Here is a 23,215-nt window from a genome sequence, read left to right as displayed (position 1 = left end):
TTTTGCTAGAGGCTCAGGAATTCAGCGTATTTATTTTTTATGCAAATGTTTTAAGAGATTATAATAAATTTAAGTGTCAGCATATCTGTGTTGGATTTAGAGTGTATGTTAAACAGGGTTATTTTGAAAAGAAGACCTTAGCATAGCAAATAAAGTTTTAGAAAAATTCACCATGCATTTTACGAGACAATTTTTCATCGTGATCTTATTTATTTTCCTATAAATGGAGCTCAGTTAAGGCAGGTTTAAGTAGCTGTTACTTGTGATAAACCAGCAAGGCACGTTGGATGTGTCTGCCCTGTAATTAGACACCCTCCAGGGGCTTGGGCTAAGGGGCTGTTTAATTGGGGCGTAGCTGCTGGGACCGTCCCACCTCATAGGGTCCTACAGCTCCAGGCCTCAGCACTAGCTGAACATCTGCATTGCAATTAAACAGCCCACCGCCTGAGCCCTGGCCAGCCTGGGTGCCAATGGCAGCGTGACGTACCCTTAGGATACAAAATAGGGGTCGCATGCGCATGCTGGGTGAAGGCACCAGGTGAAAGTCCCACACAACCTTAGCGCCAGGTTAAGTGACGCGTGTGTGTGTTTGCTCCAGGAGTTGACACATCTGTGAGCAGGGGACTGGCACCACATGCCCTGGTGTCACTGGACCCTGTCAGCTCCCCCTGCCTGGGTCGGAGTTTGGCGTCTGTAGCAAAGAAACTCACGTCAGCAGCACAAAATCCAGCAAACAGCGTCACAACACACGCCCACAAAACACACTTCTCTGTGCTTGGCTGTTCCCGGGGTCTCTCCTGGTAACACGACGCCATCCCAGACCCTAGAGCCCTCCCCCACTACACTTTAGAACTGGTCTGGAATTTACAAGCTGAACTCCCCCGGCAAGTCACCAGGGACTCATCTGTAGCCTCTGTAGGTATCTAACCCCTGCCCACAGGTAGCTTAGCGGAAGAACCCGGCCCAGGGTTCCCTGTAAGCCGTGGGCTTGTGCAGCCGCTCAGGAGAGATTCAAATGCTGCCCAGCTGATTAGCAGAGCTCCCACAGCTAGGCTGTGTGTTTCTACGGTGTGGTGCACATTCACACACAATTTGGTGCACATAAAATGTATTCTGCACATGGATGGAAAAGATTAGTGGGAACATTGCCTGCCACCACAACAGAGGTCCTAACCCTATGTGATCATTAACCCTTTGTGTGAGGCATGCTGGGGTGCGCTTACGGACCCCAGAATCAACTCCCACGTCTGCTTTTAGCTGCACATCCAGTGCTCAGTGGTGCAGTTCTCTCCGTGGCTCTGCCAGGGAGCTGCTGTGTGACCATGCATAAATCATGGAGTTGATGCTGCGGCAAGTCCATGTGCAAGTGCGAGGCTGTCACACGAGGGTGAGCCTGGGCTGTGCGTGGACAGTGCTCGTGTAAGCACGAGGGATGTGTAATCAGGTGGCGTGCCCAGCGTGTTCCTAGCACAATGAGCGCTCGCTGCCTTGCTCTTGGTGAGCACCCGAACCCCCTGGCTCTGTTAGTCTGGGGTGGGTCCGTACCGCCGGCGGAAGCTGGGGCACTCTATAGACCCAGAAATACTCGCTGGGCCAGAGAGGGAGCGCGGCTGCCTGGGACCCAAGTGGGGATTCCAGCCTGAGTCTCCCACACCCCACGGGGAGGGGGGGCTCTAGTCACTGGGCTACACGTGCCCCTGGTGGGTACGATTTCTGCAGCTGGCTCAGAGCATTTTCCCATGGCGGGGCCGTGGCGACGACAGTTTCTGGTCGACGGAAGCAGCGTTTCTGAGCGCTCGTCCGTAAAAGGGAGCCCGGCTCTCGTTCTAGCACAGACCCCAGCCCTGAGCAGGGACCCCCCGCCGCACACTGAGGTGCGTGGCTCAGAGGGGGGGAGGAAATGGGGGTGTCAGTGCTAGCACCCTCGACCTTCCTCCTGCTTGGGGGCAGGTGTGACGTGGGCCTGCCCGGCGATGCTCTCAGCTCTGTGCCCCAGGGCCGTGCAGATTCAGCCTCCAGTCGGGGTGTGCCTCCCCCGCTGTCAGTTCCCCCGCTGAACATTTCTAGTGTAGTAGCACCCGGACCGCCATCAGACTCCTCCCCCGCCCCCCCGCTGCATTAGGTGCTGAACAAGCCCCCAGGAGACGGGGTGTCTGTCCCCAGGAAGCTCCAGTCGTGGGGCAAACCCAGACACCTGCACAGAGCATCCCTGGCGTTGCCATGGTTACGAGGCCTTGTGAGGCAGGTGCTCGGCAAAGCCAGGGCCAGGCCTGTGCGGGTGTCTGAGGGGTGACGTCTCCGGCCAGGGAAACAGCAGATCTCTCTTCATTGCGGGGTGCGTTGGAGCCAGCACGTGGGGGATGCGGAGCCTCGCGTTAATGGCAGCATCTCAGTCCCTGGGCACTGGGGAGGGGGCTGGCCGGATGGCTGCAGTGGGGCGGGGGTCTGGGCAGCACCTCCTCACGTGGCTGTCTTGTTCTCCTGCTCATTTGGCTTTTTGGTGCACGTGGGCTGTTGTATCCTATGGGAAAGGGGAGTCTAGCGGGGTGAGGCCGGAACTGGCCGTAAGGTCTGGACCAGGCACATCCCTCCTGTGCAAAACATGGGGAGTCCCGCGGGCAGGGTGGAAACGCTGAACCCCGCCTTGGTAGCGCTCTCTTGTGTCCCTCTCTAGGGAGAGGGCTTTGGAGGAACCAGTTAGTCAGGCGGTGAGGCCTTCCACCCCACAGACCTAGGGCCTGCGTGGGGAGAGGCACCCACGGATCTGAGGTAACCCTGGCTCTTGTTTTGCAGAGAGCTCTGAGGCGAGGCGGGAGAGCGGGACGTCCCGCCGGATGCCAGCCACACAAGTGCTGTTGGCGGCCTGGCCAGCTGCACCCCGGCGCCCCCGTTCCCTTCTGACCACGGTGCACGATGCCACCGGAGCCGACACACCGAGGCCCCCTGGGGAGCCATATCCTGAGCAGGCCAACGGGTCTCTCTTGGACGGAGCCTCCGCAGCCCGCTCTCTCCAGCCGATTAAATTCAACCCCACAGTGAGACAGATCGTAATTAACGAGCACAAAGACTTCACGTTTAACTGCTCCATTAAGGTGCCTCATGCCTTGCTCAACCACGACTCTGCCGTCATTTCCTTGTGGAAGGATGGGAAGGAGCTGCAGGAGCCAGGCCGCATGTCCACTCGCTACTACCAGGTGATGGACGATGAGGAAATAACCATGATCTCTACCTTCAGGTAACGAAGCCAGCTCTGTCAAAGGGGGCTCGCTGGTTGCCGGCTTTGGTTCAAGAACAGCTGAAAACTCTGGACTCTGTAGCTGAGACCCCACACAATTCCCGACTGCTAACAGTGCCCGGCCGGGACCTCAGCCAGCTGGGGCAGGCCCAGCACTAGCTTGCTGCTGGAAGGGGCTCTGGGGGGACTGTGGTGTTTGCTGATCAGTTGGGGTTTGGGACCCCACCCCATGAAAGGGGACAGTCCTCACTGACTTGTCAGGCAGGTAATGGTTACCACAGACTCCAAGCGCTCGTTCTAACCCTGTCTTGCATGATGGACGATGGGAATCAGGGGATCCCAGAAAACCCCAAACTCAGCCACACACCTTTTGTTGTAAGTCATCTTCCCCCAAGCAAACCCAGCCCCTCACGCGTGACAGGCCAAGGAACAGAGCAGGGGAGGGGGAAGGAGAGCTCCTGGCTGGTCCGGCAGGAAGCAGGGGCTGGTACTGCGGTCAGCTCAGCCCCCAGGCGTGCCCCCAGTTTGAGAAGGCAGACGCCCCAGCCCTGCTGAGGTCAGGACGGTTGCACTGGGAGACAAAGGTCACCTCAGTTGTAGGCGGGAATCGGCCACGTGAAACCCAGAGTGCTGGGGGGAAATCAAAGGGAAGGAAGATCCCCTGAGCCAAACGTAGCCCCGTAGATACCGTCCCCTCCACACCCCTTCTCCCACGCTGGCTGTGCACGGGGTTAGACGCTCTTGAATCCATGGAAAAAGCCAGCTTGTGCCTGGCTGTCATTGGCACGAGGGCCCCACAGATCACGGGGTGTAACAGGGCAGCTGCGAGACAGTCCAGAAACAACCACACGTGCCGTTCTCGCAGCGAGTGTCCCAGCATGCCTCGGGGCTTCTCAGCATCGCGGCGGCGGCGTGATTCGGTGTAGGGTGATGCTTAGCGGTTACGGCTAGCCGGCCTCCCCACGCTCGCCCCGGTGAACCAGTTACGCCTAACGTTAAACCGGAACAGTAAACATTAGTGGCTGTGGGAAGCACTTCACGGTGGCAGCGAAGGGGCCCCCAGGGAGGCCGAGGAGGACGTGGGTAGCTCTGCCTTCAGAGCAGGGCTTGCATGAATGCCGGTCAGAGAGCTGCGCGTTAAATCCGGAGCATGAAACAACCGATTGGGCAGCTGCTCCTTAAGTGAGCACCAGCCTTCCTGTGGACTGAATGCAGCCAGGTCTTCAGGGGGAAAAGCAGGTGAGCCTGTAATTCTGGTGGGGCTTGCCCACATGCTTCCCGGCCTAATTGATCGCCATATTTGGGGTCAGGAAGGAATTTTCCCCTAGGTCAGATTGGAAGAGTCCCCCGGGGAGGGTAAGACGGGGTTCACTTTTCTCTGCAGCATGCCTCACTTGTAGGTTTAAACTACAGGTTGAACCTCTCTTGTCCGGCAACATCCGTGGTCCGGCAGGATTTGGGTGAGCCCGATGTCCCCCTGTCATGGGGATGGCCAAGTTTCCTGTGGTTCCACAAAGTCTGTTTCCAGCCCCTGGCTCTCCATGTTCTGTGCTGTTAGTTAGCTCTCATTGACTCCTGTGGCTTGGCAAATTCTCTGACTGGGCACCGGCCAGGCCCCACGGGTTCGACTGGTAGTGTAAGTGGTGGATTCTCTGTAACTCAGAGATTAGAAAGGCAGGTTTGAGGACGTCAGTCACTCAGCCGGAGGTTCGGGGTCTGTTCCAGGGGTGGGTGGGGGAGGTTCTGTGGCTTGAGATGTGCATGGGGTCAGACGGGAAGATTGTGATGGGCCCTTCTAGCCTTACAGTCCATGCGCCTAATGCAAGGCCGTAGCGTAATGCAGGCATGCCAGGGGGCTGCATGAAGGTTGCAGCATTTGAGTGCTTGACTTTGCAGCCGTCACATCCTTTTACTGCAGCTTTTGAGGGCAATACTTACTGAGCTCCAGCATAGCAGTGCTCCCGCATTTCTCGTCTGCCGTGTCCGGGTGAGAGACAAAGCCTTGGTAACCCTGCCCTCTCCCCTGGCAGCATCACCAACGCTCAGCGCTCTGATAACGGGTCCTACAGCTGCAAACTGAAAATCCACAGTGAGGAAATCGTGTCCGACCCTATCTTTGTCCAGCTGGAAGGTAAGCCGGTGCCTGAAGGAGGCATTTAGCAGCAGTGCCAGTGAGCTGCAGGAGGGTGCCTGGCAGGGGTCATGTGGGGAGCTGGGCAGTTAGGAGGAGGCATTGGTCTGGAGTGGGAATGAATAGGCGGTGACGGAGCGGCCGGGTGACTCGGGGTGGGAGGAGCAGGAGGTGATGGAGCGGGCTGGGTGACTTGGGGTGGGAGGAGTAGGAGGTGGCGGAGCGGGCCGGGTGACTCGGGGTGGGAGGAGCAGGAGGTGGCGGAGCGGGCCGGGTGACTCGGGGTGGGAGGAGCAGGAGGTGGCGGAGCAGGCCGGGTGACTCGGGGTGGGAGGAGCAGGAAGTGGCGGAGCGGGCCGGGTGACTCGGGGTAGGAGGAGCAGGAGGTGGCGGAGCGGGCCGGGTGACTCGGGGTGGGAGGAGCAGGAGGTGGCGGAGCGGGCCGGGTGACTTGGGGTGGGAGGAGCAGGAGGTGGCGGAGCGGGCCGGGTGACTTGGGGTGGGAGGAGCAGGAGGTGGCGGAGTGGGCCGGGTGACTCGGGGTGGGAGGAGCAGGAGGTGGCGGAGCGGGCCGGGTGACTCGGTGTGGGAGGAGCAGGAGGTGGCGGAGCGGGCCGGGTGACTCGGGGTGGGAGGAGCAGGAGGTGGCGGAGCGGGCCGGGTGACTCGGGGTGGGAGGAGCAGGAGGTGGCGGAGCGGGCCGGGTGACTCGGGGTGGGAGGAGCAGGAGGTGGCGGAGCGGGCCGGGTGACTCGGGGTGGGAGGAGCAGGAGGTGGCGGAGTGGGCCGGGTGACTCGGGGTGGGAGGAGCAGGAGGTGGCGGAGCGGGCCGGGTGACTCGGGGTGGGAGGAGCAGGAGGTGGCGGAGTGGGCCGGGTGACTCGGGGTGGGAGGAGCAGGAGGTGGCGGAGCGGGCCGGGTGACTCGGGTGGGAGGAGCAGGAGATGGCGGAGCGGGCCGGGTGATGGGGTGGGAGGAGCAGGAGGTGGCGGAGCGGGCCGGGTGACTTGGGGTGGGAGGAGCAGGCGGTGGCGGAGCGGGCCGGGTGACTCGGGGTGGGAGGAGCAGGAGGTGGCGGAGCGGGCCGGGTGACTTGGGGTGGGAGGAGCAGGCGGTGGCGGAGCGGGCCGGGTGACTCGGGGTGGGAGGAGCAGGAGGTGGCGGAGTGGGCCGGGTGACTCGGGGTGGGAGGAGCAGGAGGTGGCGGAGCGGGCCGGGTGACTCGGGGTGGGAGGAGCAGGAGGTGGCGGAGCGGGCCGGGTGACTCGGGGTGGGAGGAGCAGGAGGTGGCGGAGCGGGCCGGGTGACTCGGGGTGGGAGGAGCAGGAGGTGGCGGAGCGGGCCGGGTGACTCGGGGTGGGAGGAGCAGGAGGTGGCGGAGCGGGCCGGGTGACTCGGTGTGGGAGGAGCAGGAGGTGGCGGAGCGGGCCGGGTGACTCAGGGTGGGAGGCAGGTGTCTGCGCTCAGAGCTGCGGTTGTATTGGCGGTGATGCGGGTGAATCTGGGTATGCTTGGTTATCAGCGTTGTTGCTGACAGTATTTTCACGGTGCTTGTCTCCGGGTGTCTCCGCACAGGCCTCCCCCACTTCCTTCGGCAGCCCCAGAGGCTGAACGTTACCAGGAACCAGCCATTTAACCTGACGTGCCAGGCGGTGGGGCCGCCCGATCCAGTGGAGATTTATTGGGTTTGGAACAGCAGCAGAGTGAGTGACCAGCCGCACATGTCCCCCTCCGTCCTGACAGTGCCAGGTGAGTGCCGCCCGGGGCGGTTTCGGGGTGGGTCTGGGCACATGGCAAGCTCCGTGGCTGGCCGGCATTTGCTGCCTGCCCTCGCTGGCTGGCCGGTGACTGGCTACCCTGAGGAGTGGCTGGCACTCAGAAGCAGCCAGAAAGGCGGGGGCCCTGGCCAACAGGCCTCAGTAGCACGGGCCGGGCCAGGCAGGGTGTCAGGCCTCGTGCCAGTGTTGAACTGATGGCTATGTCCTTGCACGGTGACACAGAGGCAGCTCCTGCCCTGCCGGATTCACTGCGCCCCATTCGCAGAACGCAGGGCCTCCACGCTGAGCCCACGCGGGGTGGGTGCAGCTGGGAATCTTTGTGGGGCTCTGGCCTGGGCAGATCAAGATTGTGCTGCTCCTTTTCGGCCCGGCAGTCCATAAATCCAGGGCTCCCTCCGTGTCCGGCGCTCCCGGAGCAGGGCTCTCTGGCAGACCGGCACGACGATGCCGGGCAGATCCGGGTTCGTGCTTCGTTGCAGGGCGGGGGTGGGGAAGGTGGTGCACACGTGGTGTTCCCCTGCACGGGGGAGCAGTGCTGGAGCCTGCCTGTGAATGGGAGCGAGGGTGGCCAGGTGTCCGGCTTTGAACTGGACAGTCCAGTATTGGAGGGTTCTGTCTGGGACACAAATTGAGAAAATACCGGCCGTAGAAATGTCGGGTGTTTTCTAGTTAAGTACGTTTTATTGTTGTCATGAGTATCAGTATGTAGTGGCGAACTGCCTGGCCAGAGGACACGCTCACGCTGCATGAGAGTGTCTGCCAGCTAGACAGTGCACAACTGCACAGTAGAGCGGAGGGGGGCCGGGCCGGGGCAGGATGGAATCTCTGGGGCCGGACTTGCCCGAGCGCCCCGCTGGGATCGTGCACGGGATGGGCAGCGCCCTAGGATCTGCATTCTCCCGGGCCAGCCATGCTCCCTGCCGGCCAGTTCCCCCACCCCCCGCTCTCCCCTAGCCAGCCCCGCTCCCCCCCCCGCCCCCTGGCCCCCGCTCCCCCCCCCCGATCTCCCCTGGCCAGCCCCGCTCCCCTCGACCCCCTCACGGCCAGCCCCGCTCCCCTCCCCCGATCTCCCCTGGCCAGTCCCGCTCCCCTCGACCCCCTCACGGCCAGCCCCGCTCCCCCCCCCGATCTCCCCTGGCCAGCCCTGCTCCCCCCCCAATCTCCCCTCCCTCCCGCTCTCTCCTGGCCAGCCCCGCTCCCCCCCCCCCGCTCTCCCCTGGCCAGCCCTGCTCTCCCCCCCCAATCTCCCCCCCCCTCCCCCCTCCCGCTCTCCCCTGGCCAGCCCCGCCCCCCCCCCCCCCTCCCCAGGCCAGCCCCGCTCCCCCCCCCCGCTCTCCCCTGGCCAGCCCCGCTCTCCCCCCCCACGGCCCCCCCTCTCCCCCCACTCCCCTCCCCTCCCCCCCCCTCCCCTCCCCCCCCCTCTGGCCCCCCAGCCCCGCTCCCCCCCCCGCTCCCCCCCAGCCCTGCTCTCCCCCTCTCCCCTCCCCCGCTCTCCCCTGGCCAGCCCCACTCCCCTCGACCCCCTCATGGCCAGCCCCGCTCCCCCCCCGATTTCCTCTGGCCAGCCCCGCTCCCCCCCCCATCTCCTCCAGCCAGCCCCACTCTCTCCCCCCCGCCCCAATCTTCCCTGGCCAGCCCCGCTTCCCCCACCCCCCCAGCCAGCCCCACTCCCCGCCGACCAGTTCTCCCCCCCCCAGCCACCCCACTCCTCCAGCCCCCTCCAGACCAGCCCTGCTTCCCTTGGGCTGGTTTCCCCACCCCCATCTCTCCCAGGTAGCCCTGTTCCCCCCAACCTCCACTCCCCTCCTGCCCCCCCCCCCCGATCTGTGTCCAGTATTTTTTTTAAACCCTCTGGTAGCCCTAATGGGAGGTGTGTGGCGTGTTGAACGAGGAGCTGGCGTTGGCTGGGGAGGTTTGTTTGGGTGCCCACGAGGGGGCGTCTCATTGCAGAATTAGCCCAGCCTCTTCCCGGGGTGTAGCGCTTCCCCGGCCCATCCACACGCAAGCCGCTGGCTGCTTCCGGCCCAGGCAGGGCAGTCGGCTCCAGCCCCTGTGAGGCTGTAAGCCGCTCCCTTTGCAGTGAGGAAGCCCAGGTGAGCCCAGCACCAGCCCGGACCCTGGCACCGGAGCGTGGTTTGCAGCACGCCCGTTCGCACCCGGCTAGGCTGGCTCCGGGCTGCCAGTGGCCATTGCTAACACTGCTGTGAAGCCGTTCGCCCAGTCACCTGAACTGGCTTTCACCGCGGCGCGTGGCGGGGAGCGGAGGGAAGTTCCAGCGCTCGTCTGGGACCCCCCCCCTCCGATGTGAACAATGTCACGGCTCCGCTACCTCGCCAGCGCCAAGGGGCAGGCGCGTGGGTGGGCTGGGAAGTCAAGGCAGAAGAGTTCTAAACGTCTCCGCTGGTTCTGCCCGCGTCACGCTGCCACCCGCTTTCTCAGGCTTCCCGTGGCCTCTTCAGAATCTAGGCCAGGCAGAAGTGGGCTCCGACGCGCTTCGTTATCCTAAACGAGCAGCGCGGGAAGCAAGCTCGGGGCTGTTCCGCAGGGGCGCAGATTCGCCACTTGTACTGGGAGAGTTTTCGTGCTCCTTGGGGCTGGGCCCGGAAAAACGCGTTGCCTTGAGCCGGAAAAGCCCGGGGCTTCTGGGGGGAGGTACGCTGCCGCCCCATGCTCCCATGCCCCTCACGGACCCCCGCGGGAAATCTGAGCATGTGGGGAAGCCCGTGGGGGCTGGCGGAGCGGGGGCTGTGTGTATCCCAGCGGCTGTGCAGGTCTTGCGACGTTTGCTGGCTCAGGAGGTCAAGCTGCTCCGCTGTGCCCCGGAGGGTCAGGCTTTGCCGTCTGTGCAACGAAGAGGGGGAGACTCGCCGGGTGTCCTGCCCCTCGTGCTGGAAGGAGAATGCGGCCCCTAGACTATAGCGGGGGGGGGGGCTCCCAGGGACCCCTGCATGGGCAACGCTCCTTGCTCCTCCCTTCCTGGTCACGTTCTCTCCTCCTCATGGCTCCCCCCCATGTCCGCCTGGCAGTCGCCTGCGGCCCCCTTGCTGCTCCGGGGCAGGGCGATGCTCAGGCCTGCTGCTCTCAGCTCTGTGCTTGTGGGTTTTGCACGCCCCTGGGAGCTTGGCCTCTCGCCTGGCTGCCCAGTGTCTCAGGGTGGGGAGGGGCTCGTTCTGGGAGAAGAGCCAGTGGTCAGGCTTGCTGCATGCCCGGGGAGCTGCGTGGGACACAGACTCCCCCGCCGGCAGAGTCGGGCAGGCACACTGGGCCGCGGGCGGATGCTCGCTCGGCCGAGCGGACGGGATGCTTGTGGTACCCTGCGGGACGGGGGGGCAGGGGCTATCTCTCCTCGCTGGGAGATACAGCTCGGCTCTGGGCACCTGAAGAAAGGGGCTGGATTTGGGGCTTTCAGCTGGGTTCAGTTTAGGGCTGGAAATGTCTCCCCTCCGCCATGGACAGCCCGCTCAGCCGGCCGCCCCAGGAAGCTGCATGCACTGTCTGTGGAGGAGGCTGGTGCTGCTAAGCAAAGGCAGGTCTTGGGGCAAACGGGAAGTCAGCGGGTGCCTCTAGCTCTGCTTTTGGGGCTTCCCAGAGTCTGTTCCCCTGCCGGCCCATGCAGCAGTTTCCTTAGGGTGTGTCTACAGTGCACCTAGCCCCCGTGGGTGGGCCAAGTCAGCTGACTCTGGCTCGTGGGCTTATAAAAGTGCTGTGTAGACATCCTGGGCGGGCGGAAAGGAAACGAAACGGGGAAGTGAAAGCGGCATTCCCTGCGTGGTAGCGGGTATCTCCTGTCCTCCAGGGGCTGGATCCAGTGCTCTCTTGGGCTGGCCCGTGTGGGAGCTGGGTGTGGTGCGCTCAGCCAGTCAGTGCCTTGGGCAATCTGGGAGAGTTGCCTTGGGCGCACGACCGCAGCAGACCTGGGGCTGGAATTTCCCTGGGTCACTGGCAGCCAGTGCAGGCTAGTGCAGCTATGGGATGCAAGTGCGACTCCCCCAACTGGTGTTGAGTGCTCCTGGGCTGCAGCCAAGGATCGGGGCCCCGTTCCTCCCCCCACCCCGTTTTAGCTCTGCCCAGACCCATCGCTCCGTGGGGACGAGTGTCAGCACGTGGCGGGCTGGCCTGAGGCTGGAGTTTCACCGGGGGGGGGGGGTGTTTTTTGCTGAGCTCTCCCCCAGTTTCTCTGTGCTGGGACCCTGGAGAGAGAGAAGGAATGGGGCTGTAGAAGATCCTTAGATCTGCATGGAGGGGAATGAGACCCAAGACCCCAGGAGGAGCAAGGGAGAGAGAGGTCCCAGTGCAACTGACCTCATGCCCGTCAGTGATGGAAAATCCAGGCGCATTTTGCCATGAAAGAGCAAAAAGGGGGGTTGCTTGGCTTGCTCCCCTCTGTGTATGTGATATGCCATAGCTGGCACGCCTTGGGCTCCAGAGGGGGTTAAAAAGGCAGTGAAAGTTGGAAGATCTGACTCATCCCTTCTGCATTTTCTGTCTATTTGGCAACTCTGGGGTTGTTGGCTTTTTTTCTCCACACAAGTCACCCTAGTGGCATCAAAGGGACAACTTGCATGAGCATGGGCAGCTTGGCTGAGCAAGGGTTCAGTGTAAGCCCTTGACCCCTGCGATTACAGCCTAGAAAACGAGACGGTGAAAATACACCCTCTTTCCCAAGGTGTTCTGAAGCAGTGCTCTTTGGGAAGAACACCCCCAGCCCTGCCAAGCAGGCAGGGTTGACGTATAAGGGCTGCTGCCATGGCTCCGTCCCCACTCTGGCACGATGAATGCAGAAGTGGGGGCCCGCAAAAGTACCCCAAAACCTTATCGTCCCAGGCTTTGGTAAAACACTTGCCCCCAAAATCTGAACAACCTAGATTTGGAGGGTAAAACTCCGCTGCCACCACCTAAGTAATGATAAGAAAATCAGCGGGGAGATATCACTTGGGAAATCTCACCCCTACAGTACAAACCAGGACACAAAAATTAACCAATACCAGGTTAATAAAAAGAAAAAAGAAAGAACTTCTATTATCACCACAATATACTTGCTGCCAGCATAATGACTAGATTGTAAAGAAGTATACTCATAGGGAATTCCACCATGGGCCCAAACTTAGTTGCAAAAGAGAGAAAACCCCATTTTAAATGCACAGACACCAGATCCCATTTCCCAAACCATAAAACAATAAAACCTAACGGGTTTATCTAAACTTTACCCTACTTACAGCGGAGTGAAGAGTCTATTCTTAGAGGGAGACGTTCTGTCTGACTCCCTCAGTAGCGAGAAACTGCCCAGGACAAAGGAGAGGAAGAAACCAAAAATTCCTTTGTCCCAGTTTGAAATTCCTACCTACATTCCTATTGGCCAACTCTACCTGGGTTAGGTATAGTTAACCCCTTAGTCCCCATGCTGCTGGCCATCTCTCATGCTTATGACAGCTGCCTTGTTTTTATGGGGTTTTAATTACAAACGGGAAACCTTCCAAGATGTGTATAAGTAAGTAAATCCAGGAGTAATCCTGCTCCCCATTAAACAACCCTGGAGTATTGTACCAAGCTTTCTGTAACAGCGTGAGAACAACAGGCGGGTGTATAAGGACCATCATCCACGACAGAGCATCAGCTGAAAAGTCTGAGCGGAGGAGAGAAAGCTGGAAACGACACCCGCATGCACACACAAACAGCCGAGTGCAAACCATTAAGTCCCACGGGTAAATGTCAGCTCGTGGGAAGCAAAGGCAGTTCGCGCTGACAAACACAGCTGTGCCCAAGGCTTGGGGGAGCTATCGGCGCTCGTAGAACCTGTTCTTTGTCTCAGTAGAAGGTGGGTGGACTTTGCTGTCAGCGAGTCGCCTGCGTGTGCTCTCCGGGTGCTGTCCCAGCCCTGCGCAGGCTGTTGGTTCAGCGGCCCTCGTCAGCGCTACCCAGAAAGAACCACCTCCGGCGTGGTTCAGTGACAGAGGCCCTTGGCCAAGTTTGCCCTGGCTGCAGTTACGGGCACGCTAGCATAAGTGCCCAGTGGCAGGGACTCCGTCGGGTCCACAGCGGGACTTTCTGCTGCCCCTCAGCCCCACAAAGGGTGAAGCCGAGGAGTCCCACTATGTGTAGACTGAGACAAACAACTTCCGTTCCACCTGACGCATTTCAGGGCGCCTGCTTGTTCCCTCCCGTTGTATTGTGTTCCAGGTGTCTTGGGCAAAATACCCTCTTATCTGGTGTTAGCGGAGGGTGTCCCTGAGTTAATCTTCTGTGGCATTTACCCCGTATCTGCTGCATCTCAGGAGTGCCGGTGTTTTAGCCATGCTAGCAGTGCTGCTGCCAAGGTCACGTATCAGGCTCTGAGCTTGTAAACATCTGTGTTAATATGCGGCCTGACTTGGGTTCACAGCCCCTGGCTCAGGCCTCGGATCTTGCACAGGCCCTGTGCTCGAGATGTGTGTGCACTCGCTCCCCCTACATACTTTAGGATGCCCATATGGTAATTAGAGTAGAGTCGTTAGGCTGTCGTTAAAGCGCAGGTCTGATTATCGATAGCTGGCATTGCCCCTAATTCGTGTAACCGGAAGCTGTCCTGCATTGCTCCTCACTGGCCCTTGGATCTCCTGGCCCATTGTCTCCATGGTAACCAGCCGGGAATTACGGGGCCTGCGGAAATGCCATACTTCCACCTCAGCTTTGTAGCTGTCAGAGAAGCCGTGGGATGCTGGGAAGCGCTCTGTGCATCCGGACAGGACTGGGAATTCCAGACGTCTCAGGCTCTTCCCCAGACGGCAGGCCCAGTGCTAGAACCGGTGGCAGTGAGTCGGAAGAACAGATCTGTAATGTGGCTAAGCTCCTTCTTAGCCTTTGTGGGCTCGGTGCTTTCAGGCGGATGACTTGCCCCAGAGGCTCACCGCAGCCCTCAGTTGAGACACAGGGCTGCTCTCATCACTGGCCAGCCTGGGGAAAAGAGGGGAAACTTCCGAGTCTCTGTGGCCCCTCCAGGTAGTATGGAGTAGGACAAGCCCTAGCACCAAAACCAGTCTCTTCCTAATCCTGAAATGGGGAGCTGGTGTGGGGGGCACCATCTTCGCTGGGACCCTGTAATAGCAGCTGTCTGTGATGTTCCTAGTCACAGCTGCGTGAAAACTAAACATCCCTGGGCCACTTCCCCAGCACCTTCCTTACTGCAGATTATTCCTGCTGGTACCCACTTGCACTTTCTCCTCCCAGTCTCTCCCCCACACTCACTCCCATCAGCTCCTTCCTCACACACTGAGCAAACAGAAGGGAAGCCTTTTCAACTGGTTCTCAATTGCCCAGGTGTTCTGATTAACTTGTCCCCTTGACTCTGACAGCCTTCTAATTGGTTCCAGGTGTTTTAATTGGCCTGATTACTCTGAGTGATTCTAGACCTTTCCTGCTGGTTCTGGGTTAGCTTTTGCTAGTTTACCCTGGGAAAAGGGATCTATTTAATCTGGGGCCTCCAGCTCTCTCCTGTATCCCTCTGGGCCTGATCCTGGCACAGTAACTACACTCTAGTTCATGGCCATGTCATCTGATGTAAGTCTAACGAGGGCAATACTCATTAGGACAGCCAGCATTAAGACCTTGCTCATATGACAGTACAGGGGAATTGAGTGAAATCGAGATACCCAGCCGAGAGACACAGCGGATTTTATCCATCATCGGAATGAGCTGTGTCCTCTGCAGCGTTGCTAGCTCTTATTTTCCACTCTGGCAGAGTGAGCCCTGGTCTTTGAATGGATTCGGTGAGTGGGGAGTGGAGGGAATGAGGGAGAATAGCGAGAGGTGGAGAAAGACGCGAGTACTGTAGATTTAGCCAGCTGGGGCGATGAGCCAGCTGAACGGAGTTACGTCTCCAGAAGAGGTGAAGGTGAACCAGATCCAGACAACTTGCTGGTTTGTCTCCCTGTGCGCCAGATGCTGGGAATGGGCGACAGGGGAGGGGTCGCGAGATGGGGTGTCTGGTGTGTATGTAACTTAGGAGCAGAGATGCTCCGGATCCACGCCCTTCAAGCAGCAGAGAACACTCTCAGGTTCTCTGCTGTTTAGTTAAATTACTGGCGTGAACCCCTGGCCCGGCTGAAGTCAGCAGGGGTCTGGCATAGGCTTTGACACCATGCTCGTCCTTGTAGTATCCGAGTGCCTGGGTTCAACGTGCTCCCCTTCTGCTTACCGTGCTGCTTGTGCAAAAGTGCAGCGTTCGGCAGATGTGAAGTGGTTCGTGCAAAACCAGCTCATTCGTGTCCATAGGAAAAGAAAAGAACTTTGTGAAAACACAAGCTGCAAAGCCTCCCCTTCAATTCTCTTCCTCGGGTGCGGGCGATCAGACAGGACTGGGATCTTTGTGCGGTGAATGGAATTAAATGAGCTTGAAATACAGGGTAGTGAAAGGACTTCCCTTTGTCCCACTAATGTTCCCCACCGCCTTGCCACTGACCCATTACAGGATTGATTTCTTCCGACTGCAGGTCTTAACGAAACTGCCGTGTTCAGCTGTGAGGCTCACAACAGCAAAGGACTCACTACATCAAACGAAGTGCAGATCAACGTAAAAGGTAAGCGGTGTACATGGCGTCTGTCCTCCTACAGCTGCTAAGGTCTGTGCCCAGCAAGCTGTCCATGGTTCCCGGCTGACCACGCGTGGCAGTGAGACTGTGGAATGAGGTTATTGCTAGAGTTGGCTGGGAATTTTTTGGACAGCACATTTTTCATTGGAAGAAGCTGATGTATCAAAACCAAAGCTGTTGACAGAAAGGGTCCGTGTCAGTCTGTTCTGGAAAAACCTTGGAAAACAAAGTTTCAGAATCCCCCAAAGATGCCGTTTCGACATTTTACAAACCCAAGTGCGATCGTTCCAGTTGGAACGACGTTTTGTCCTAAAATTTGAAAGTTGATTCATAGTTTTAAAAAAGCTAAGAACAGTAAACGTCCGAGGAAGACTCCTTTCACAATGATCTCAGGGTCTCAGTTGACCTGATCTGATATTTTGCATTTTTGGTTGGTGCCAATTTTCAAGATTGAGTTTTCGTTTGCATTTGGGAGGGAACGTTTTCAGAAATTCTTGCCGGGCAGGAGAGCTGTTTCCTGCCCAGCTCTGGGTAGGGCATTGGCAGTTCTGCTCCACCGCCGGGCTCAAACCTTCGCACCCAGGCAGTGGCTGCATCCTGCCGGTTGCATTGCGGGGGAGAGCAGGGCTTTGCTCCCAGCCCTGAGAACTAGATGCACCAAACCCACCGACATGATAAGATTCACGGGGGAATCTAAAGCACCGGAGAGGTGGGTAGACTGTCTCTGCAGCTTGGTCCGAGTCTCTGCTCTCCACAGCAGAGCATGTCGCCTTCTCCTCCCGCTCTGTCCGCTGTGGCAGCCACCCCCCTACCGATTATGTCCACAACGCGAACGCCCGTGGGGCCCCCACCGCGACTCTGCCGGCAGGAAGGCTGGGGGTCTGCAGGGCCGTGACTGGGGAGCAAGCACCCGAGAGCTTATGTGAAAGCAGAGCTGTCAAACCGAGAGGGGATTTCTGAAGGGCCGTGTAATTTCCTTCCTTTTCCCGCCAGCCAGCCTCCGCCTTTCCCTAGGAAGTGATGGGAATTCCCCAGTGGGAGCCACGCAGGCAGCCAAGGGAGCATTCCCCTGAGATGTGCCGTGTGCTCCCAGCCGGGGCAGAGCGTGTGCAGGCAGCCCCAGGAACGGGGGAGGCGCCCAGCTGCGTTCTGCCTGTCACGCGGAGTTTGTGTCCAGTGCTCCTGAAAGTTGGCGGGACCAGGGCCTGGCCAGCAGCACCTGCCCCGGAGGCCAGGGGAAGGGGAGAGTGCATGGAGCAGGCACCTCGCATGGAGGGCTGGGCCCCATGTCTTCCTTTGGCTTACCTGCCCATGGGGGTGTTCTAAAGCAAGGCGGGCCTGTTCCCAGTCCGCGGCTCACTGCTGGCACTGGGAGGCATCCCGAGATGGCAGTAAGTTGTCTGCATTGCCTGGTGAGCGCTGCGCGTGGCCCCTGACCTGTCCTGCCTGCCGGGGCCGCGGTGATGGGCTGAGCAGGTGGTCTGGGGTCTAGCTGCATCCCCTGTCCCTCAACAGGCAGCTTTCTCCCTCCCCCTCCTCCGAGAGAGCCCCTATGCCATCCCAGCCAACCTCCCCCCACTTCTGAGCCCCGTGCCCACGAAAAGTGGCATGTTTCTGATGGTCCCTGAGGGTACGTCTGCCCAGACCACAGCCGCCTGCCTGGGCTCGCGATAGAGGCCGGCCCGGGGCGCCGACTGGCCCTTGGCACTCGGCTCAACCCAGCTGTGCGTCTGAGTTCAGAGGGGGCCACGGCAAGAGGCAGGAGATCCCTGGCCAGGAAGAGCAGCGCTCCGGGGCGAAGGGGCCGAGCGCAGCCTGTGAAACCCTTTGACGCCCTGGCACCGACCTCCTGCTGCTCCTCGCGCCCCAGCAGGGTCTGAGCGCCCGAGCTCGTGCCGAGCGACCACGCTGCAGAGACGCCTGTCTGCGTGGGGCAGCCACGCATGCCACAGGGCGCTCGCCAGAGCACGCCCCCCAGCGGCACAGCTGCTAGCGCGTGGAGACACGGCGGGGGCACCCCACAAGTTCCAGATGTGCGGGTTCAAATGGCACCGGCCTTCCGGGCGAGCTCCCGGCCGCGGGGGGGCGCCCGCAGGTTCCCCACATGCCTTGCTCCCCACTCTGCTGCTGCTCCCTGGCCCAGCCCCACAGCCCTGCTGCCCAGAGGAAGGCCTGGCTTTCTCCACTTGGGCAGCCGTTGCCATGGCGCTGAATTCCGCGCCCAGGCAGGTCCGACAGAGCTTGCGCATGCGGGTCAGAGCTGACGGGGCCGGCTTTCTCACGCAGGCGCTCCAGCCGCGCCGGCCGACGTGTGTGTCCAGAACAGAACAGCTCATGGCTTCGTGGTGTCCTGGGTGCCAGGCTTCGATGGCTATTCGCCTCTGCACAGCTGCCGCCTCCAGGTAAGCCACTCGAGCCGCTTGGGAGGGTGCAGACCGCTAGTCGGCCGTGCCACGCCCGCCTCTCCCTCACGCTCCAGCACAAGCCGGGAGCCCCGCTGAAGCTCAGGTAAGTCACCGAGAGGAGCCTCGAGCCCGCGGCGTGTTGGAGAAATAAGAACACAAGCGCCGACTGCACCAGGGCGGGGATGCCTCGCTGGACCAGCCAAACTGGGCCATGCGTGTGCGGAGCAGCTGGCCGGCCGGGTGCCCTTGCACATTGCTGAGCTGGTGGTCTGGGGTCCCAGAAGAGTCAAGGCCCTGGCGGGGGTCAGGATGTCGAAGCCATGAGGTTCCTGCTGGCCAGACACCTGCGGCTTGGCAGAGTTGGGGCGTCTCAGAGCTGTGTCACGGAGAAGGGGCAGAAAGGGGCTAGGGACACCCAGTGCATGCGGTCCCGGCTGATTACCCGTCGATGGACCTAGCCGCCAGGAGCGCGGCTCGTTCTCTTCCGATGCGGCGCCACAGGCCGTCGGTGCGCTGTGCGAAGGCGTATTTCCTTCTCTGTGCTTTAAACCCGCTGCCTGGTTCACTGGGTGACCCCTGGTTCTAGTGTCGCGTGAGGGGTAGCTAACACTTCCCTAGTCGCCTTCCCCGCACCAGTCGTGATTTTGTAGCTCTCCGCCGTACCTTCCCTTCGTCGCCTCGTTCCTAAGCTGAGCAATCCCTCTCCTAGGAATCTCTCCTCGCATCCCGGATCATTTGTCTTGCCCTTTTCTGCACCTTTTCCAATTTCAGTGCATCTTTTTTGGGAGGGGGCGACCAGAACTGCCCACGGTATTCAGGGGGTGGGTGTATCATGGATTTGCACAGAGGCAATATGATATTTACTGTCGTCTTATCCCTCCCTGTCCTAACTGCTGCTACATTATTAGCTCTTTGGACGGCTGCTGCACATTGAGTGGATGTTAGGGATGTAAAATCCTGTTTAATCAGTCACCCAGTTGGACGTCATGGTTAACCGGTTAACTGATTAAGCGGGATCCTGGTTACCAGTAAGCATCACCCAGGAAGAGTGACCGGTTACCCGTTAAGTATCAGAGGGGTAGCCGTGTTAGTCTGGATCTGCAGTAGTCACAAGGAGTCCTGTGGCACCTTACAGACTCACAGATGTGTTGGAGCAGAAGCTTTCGTGTCACGTCATGCATCTGACAAAGTGGGTCTTTGCCCACGAAAGCTTGTGCTCCAATACATCTGTGAGTCTCTAAGGTGCCACAGGACTCCTCGCCGCAGTTACCCGTTCACGCCCCTGGTGGATGTTTGCAAAGAGCTACCCGCAGTAATTCCAAGTTCTCTCTTCCGTGGTCATTTAGACCCCATCGTTTTATGTGCCTCGTTGGGATTATGGTCTCCAAAGTGCACGACTTTGCCCTTATCGACCCTGAATTTCATCTGCCGTTTTGTTGCCCAGTTTCATACGATCCATTTGGGACTTTAGCAGCCCCCTTTGGACTTAGCTATTTTAATAATTTTGTATCCTCTCCAAGCTTTCCTGCCTGCCTGTTTACCCCCGTCCCCGCTCGTGAGCGAGCATTTCCACCGAGGCGGTGCAGACGCTGCAAGAGGATTGTGTTGCGTTCGGAGCTCTCCCATTTCATATGCCGACTATGCTCATTAAAAGCAAAATTAAGCTTCCCACGTATCCCCAGGGAGATTCAAAGACCGGCAGCGCTCTGCTCTTAGCACTCTGCTGGCCGCCACAGGGCAGCTGTTTCCTGATCGACGACGGAGTGCAGACATTCCTTGCTGTGTCGGTGCTTGGGGGTCACTCGTGTACAGAGCTCGCCTTGGAAGGCAAGGGGTGTCCCGGGCCCCTTCCGGGGGCCATGTAGCTATTGTTTGTAACAGGCTCATTGTTACCTTGATCAGAGTGAGAGTTTTACTGAATACTGATTGGCTGAGGGCAATGCCATGTGGCCAATCGCTAGCCACCGCTCTGTGCCCTGGCTGAGTCATTCTGAGCCCTTTGGTCGGCGGGGGGGGGGGGGGGGGTGTAACGCCGACAGGTGGGACCGAACCGGGGACCCTGGAGCTTTGTGCATGAGCCTCCACCACTTGAGCTAGGATCCAGCTGGCTCCCAAGCAGACTCCCTCCCTCCCTGTAAGTGGGGTGGGTGCCGCCCCATGGGACAGTGCCCCACCCCCAGTCGGTGTGCGGGTTACACGGGCATTTCTGGAAGCTCGTTTCAAAGGCTGCATCCTGCCCGAAGGGCGCGGCGGTGGCTAAAACGGGGTGAGGATGAAAAGCCGCCTGGCCCAGGCGTGGTCCAGAGGCAGCGTGAGGCGAGCCGGGGCTTGGGTGGGTATCCCAGAGTGGGCAGGTGGCAGCTTTAGCATTCTTTGCATGCCCGAGTGACAGCTCTGATAGCACCTGGCCTGCCGATGAGCTAAACTTCCGAACCACGTACAGAATAAAACCAGTGAGTAAGACCCGGCTTCCTGCTACCGGCTCTTGGTCACGCTCACCGTCTCCGGGGCCGAGGGACACCCCATCTGACATTCCCATAACCCCCACGTCTGAGGGATGCTGAAAGTGAAAGGCCTGCCCCGGCCTTTTCCCTGGCGCTGGAACATTCACATTCCAGTCCTGCTGAAGCGCAGGAAGCAGGGTGGAGCGGCAAAGAATTTCCTGTGAGTTAACCTACGTGACCCGCCACAGGGAAATACCCTTTGAAATCTGAAAACACGATGTGATTCCTGGGAAGAGCCATGGCGTGACTCAGCCACTGTACTTGCTCCACGGCCTGGCTCCGGTCAAGCCATCATGCTAATTGGGTCATTCATTCTCCACCACGCAAGCGATAGCAACGGACGCTCCCTTGCTCCAGCGATCCCTTCCTTCCCAGTGATCCGGCCAACTGCCCCACTCTGGAAGGAGCTGAGCGGGTTCAGGTGGATTTGAATTGAGAATTGTGACCCTGTCCACCTGTATTTTAGGAATCCATTTGCACCGTGGTTTGGTGGCTGATGATGCATCCAGATACCCTGATCTCAGCCTTCGCTGGAGTAATATTGCTAAGGGTTTGCTTAGTGAACCAAGTTCTGGCCAGGGACCTGCCCAGCCACCTCCCGCTGGCACCAGTAGGAGTTACCGACTTGTCTTGAAGGTGGCACTGGGCCCTCTGTTTTCCGCACGGGTTCTCCCCCAAAGAAGGGTGTGTCATGGCCCTCCTCCCCTTGTTACACGAGTCCCTGGGCCGGGCTGGCATCACCGTGGCCAGGCCTGGGAGCAGTCTGCGGGAACATCGCTGCAGGCACCTCGCTCCTAGGGACGCCGCTGTGTGATGCAGGGTCGCCCCCGGAACGTCCAGGGACACGGGCCTCTGACGTCTGGGTTCAGAGTCGGTGAGCGTGGGACGGAGCCAGGGGCTTACAAGGATCCGATTCTCGTGCCGGTGCTTGGCTTGACGCCAGCTGTGAGCTACCGGTGAAGGGCCTGACTCTCTCCCGTGGGAAGAGCTGCAGTGCGGAGCGTGGCAATTCTGAAGCAAAGCGCGGGGCACGGGGTGCTGGTTTGCACGCAGGGGCCCGGTGCTGGGGGCTAATCTCTGGGCATAACTGGAAGGCTTGGGCTGCTCTCCGTGTGCATGTCCTCCCCCGGGCCTGGAGAGACTTTTTGCATTTTTAGCCCTGGCGCTTTCCCCGGGGAGGTTTCCCACCTGGCAAAGGCAGCACGTTAATCCAGCGAAGGGGGTACGTGCTTAGCGCCGTCCCCAGCGCTAGTTGGGTTCGTGCTCTGGCCTCGGGCCGCTGTTGGACGTGAGAGGTGACATTTCACGCTGCGGGGGAGTTGCCAGAGGCCATCCCAGAGCTCCCGAAGGGGCACCCCAAAAGGCCAAGTCCGAATGCAGCTGAGTCAGAGCCGCGTAGGGATCTGATCGTTCGGTGGCTCCCATCTAATCTCAGGGCATCTAGTTCTCGTGACCGGCTGCTTTGTGGCCTGTCCTGCCTTTCGCTGCCAGTGCTCCTTGGCTCTGAGCAATCCAGGGCAGGGAGACCATCTCATTAATACATCCGCCTGCCGCCGTCTGTGGCCTGCTTCCCGCGCAGTGCTGCAGAGCCCCCTCCCGGGGGCAGCGGGGGGCTCGCCAGGCACGAGGGAGCGTCTCTGGCGAGGCGGGTGCTGCAGTGCCCCTGGCTGAGCATTTCGAGGGGGAAGTCAGCCCCAGGAGCCCTGGCACCGGGGCAGGCAGAGCAGCTGCGCATTTTACCACAGGTATTCGGTGTCCTCCTCCGAAATGAGAGCCCAGCGGCCCTGCAGGCCAGGGGCCCCTCGCCTCCGTTTACCAGGAGCTGGGGCTGGGCCCCGGGGGAGGGATCACGCGATGGTGAACGGGTCTGTCCCGTCCCTCTGGAGCCCTGGCACTGGTCGCTGTCGGGAGAGGGGTGCTGGGCTACATGGGCCTGAGTCTGACCCAGACGGGTGTTTTTACAGCAGGCGGCGTTTGGTGGAAGTCTTGGCCTTGCTGCCAGCCGTGAAACTTTCCCTGGTCTCCTCCCCCGTGTGGCCGAGCCGAGGAAAGGGGAAGGAGGGGAATTCTGGATCCCGGTCACGGACTGGAATTCCCAACGGGCCGGTGGCACGGCAGGCTCCAGCTGGCTCACCTGTGTCCCTGGTTTGCTTTTCAATTCAGGTCACAGAGGCAGATCCCCAGAGCAACGGCTCGTCTTGGACCTGGAACACCTCGGTGCCGCCTCATCTCCATCGCCTGCAGCAGCTGCAGCCCCTGGCAGAGTACCGCATCCGGGTTGCCTGCAGGAATGAAATTGCCTGGTCTGCGTTCAGCCCCTGGATCTCGGCCAGCACCACCGAGGGAGGTAGGGCAGGAGCAAGTAAGGCTGAGGACGGAGTCCCGGCCTGGATTGTTGAGATGAGCTTCGCGGGGCTCCTTGCTGAAAGCAGGGAGGGGTCAATTTGCTCAGAGGGCACTGATCATGCCGTGCCGGGGCCCAGGGGATGGGAGCTCCTTCCCGTGGTGGCCGGTGCTGGGAGGTGCAGCCGGCATGTGTGTGCACATGCTAGCTGGGACGGATGGGCGGTGTGGGGGCTATGAAACACAGCTTTTGTT

At 60.1% G+C, this 23,215-nt stretch overlaps 1 protein-coding gene across 4 annotated transcripts in view; it reads left to right on the top strand.

Annotated features, from left to right (window-relative positions):
• The window catches only part of MERTK (MER proto-oncogene, tyrosine kinase), a 58,901-nt gene that overhangs the window by 5,739 nt on the left and 29,947 nt on the right, over positions 1 to 23,215 (top strand). For 2 of the 4 annotated variants that reach the window (XM_075925889.2, XM_075925888.2), the window contains exons 2-7: positions 2,794 to 3,235; positions 5,266 to 5,366; positions 6,942 to 7,115; positions 15,610 to 15,696; positions 17,995 to 18,110; positions 22,781 to 22,964. In XM_075925889.2, coding sequence (XP_075782004.2) covers positions 2,794 to 3,235; positions 5,266 to 5,366; positions 6,942 to 7,115; positions 15,610 to 15,696; positions 17,995 to 18,110; positions 22,781 to 22,964 — 1,104 coding nt within the window. Of the gene's footprint in view, positions 1 to 2,202; positions 2,336 to 2,793; positions 3,236 to 5,265; positions 5,367 to 6,941; positions 7,116 to 15,609; positions 15,697 to 17,994; positions 18,111 to 22,780; positions 22,965 to 23,215 lie in introns of those variants that run through there. The other 2 variants (XM_075925890.2, XM_075925891.2) reach the window with 2 other exon arrangements.

Source organism: Pelodiscus sinensis, chromosome 3, assembly GCF_052426305.1.
Source record: "Pelodiscus sinensis isolate ZL-2025 chromosome 3, ASM5242630v1, whole genome shotgun sequence".
NCBI classification, from domain to species: domain Eukaryota; kingdom Metazoa; phylum Chordata; order Testudines; family Trionychidae; genus Pelodiscus; species Pelodiscus sinensis.
This window is presented reverse-complemented; position numbering and strand designations above follow the sequence as displayed.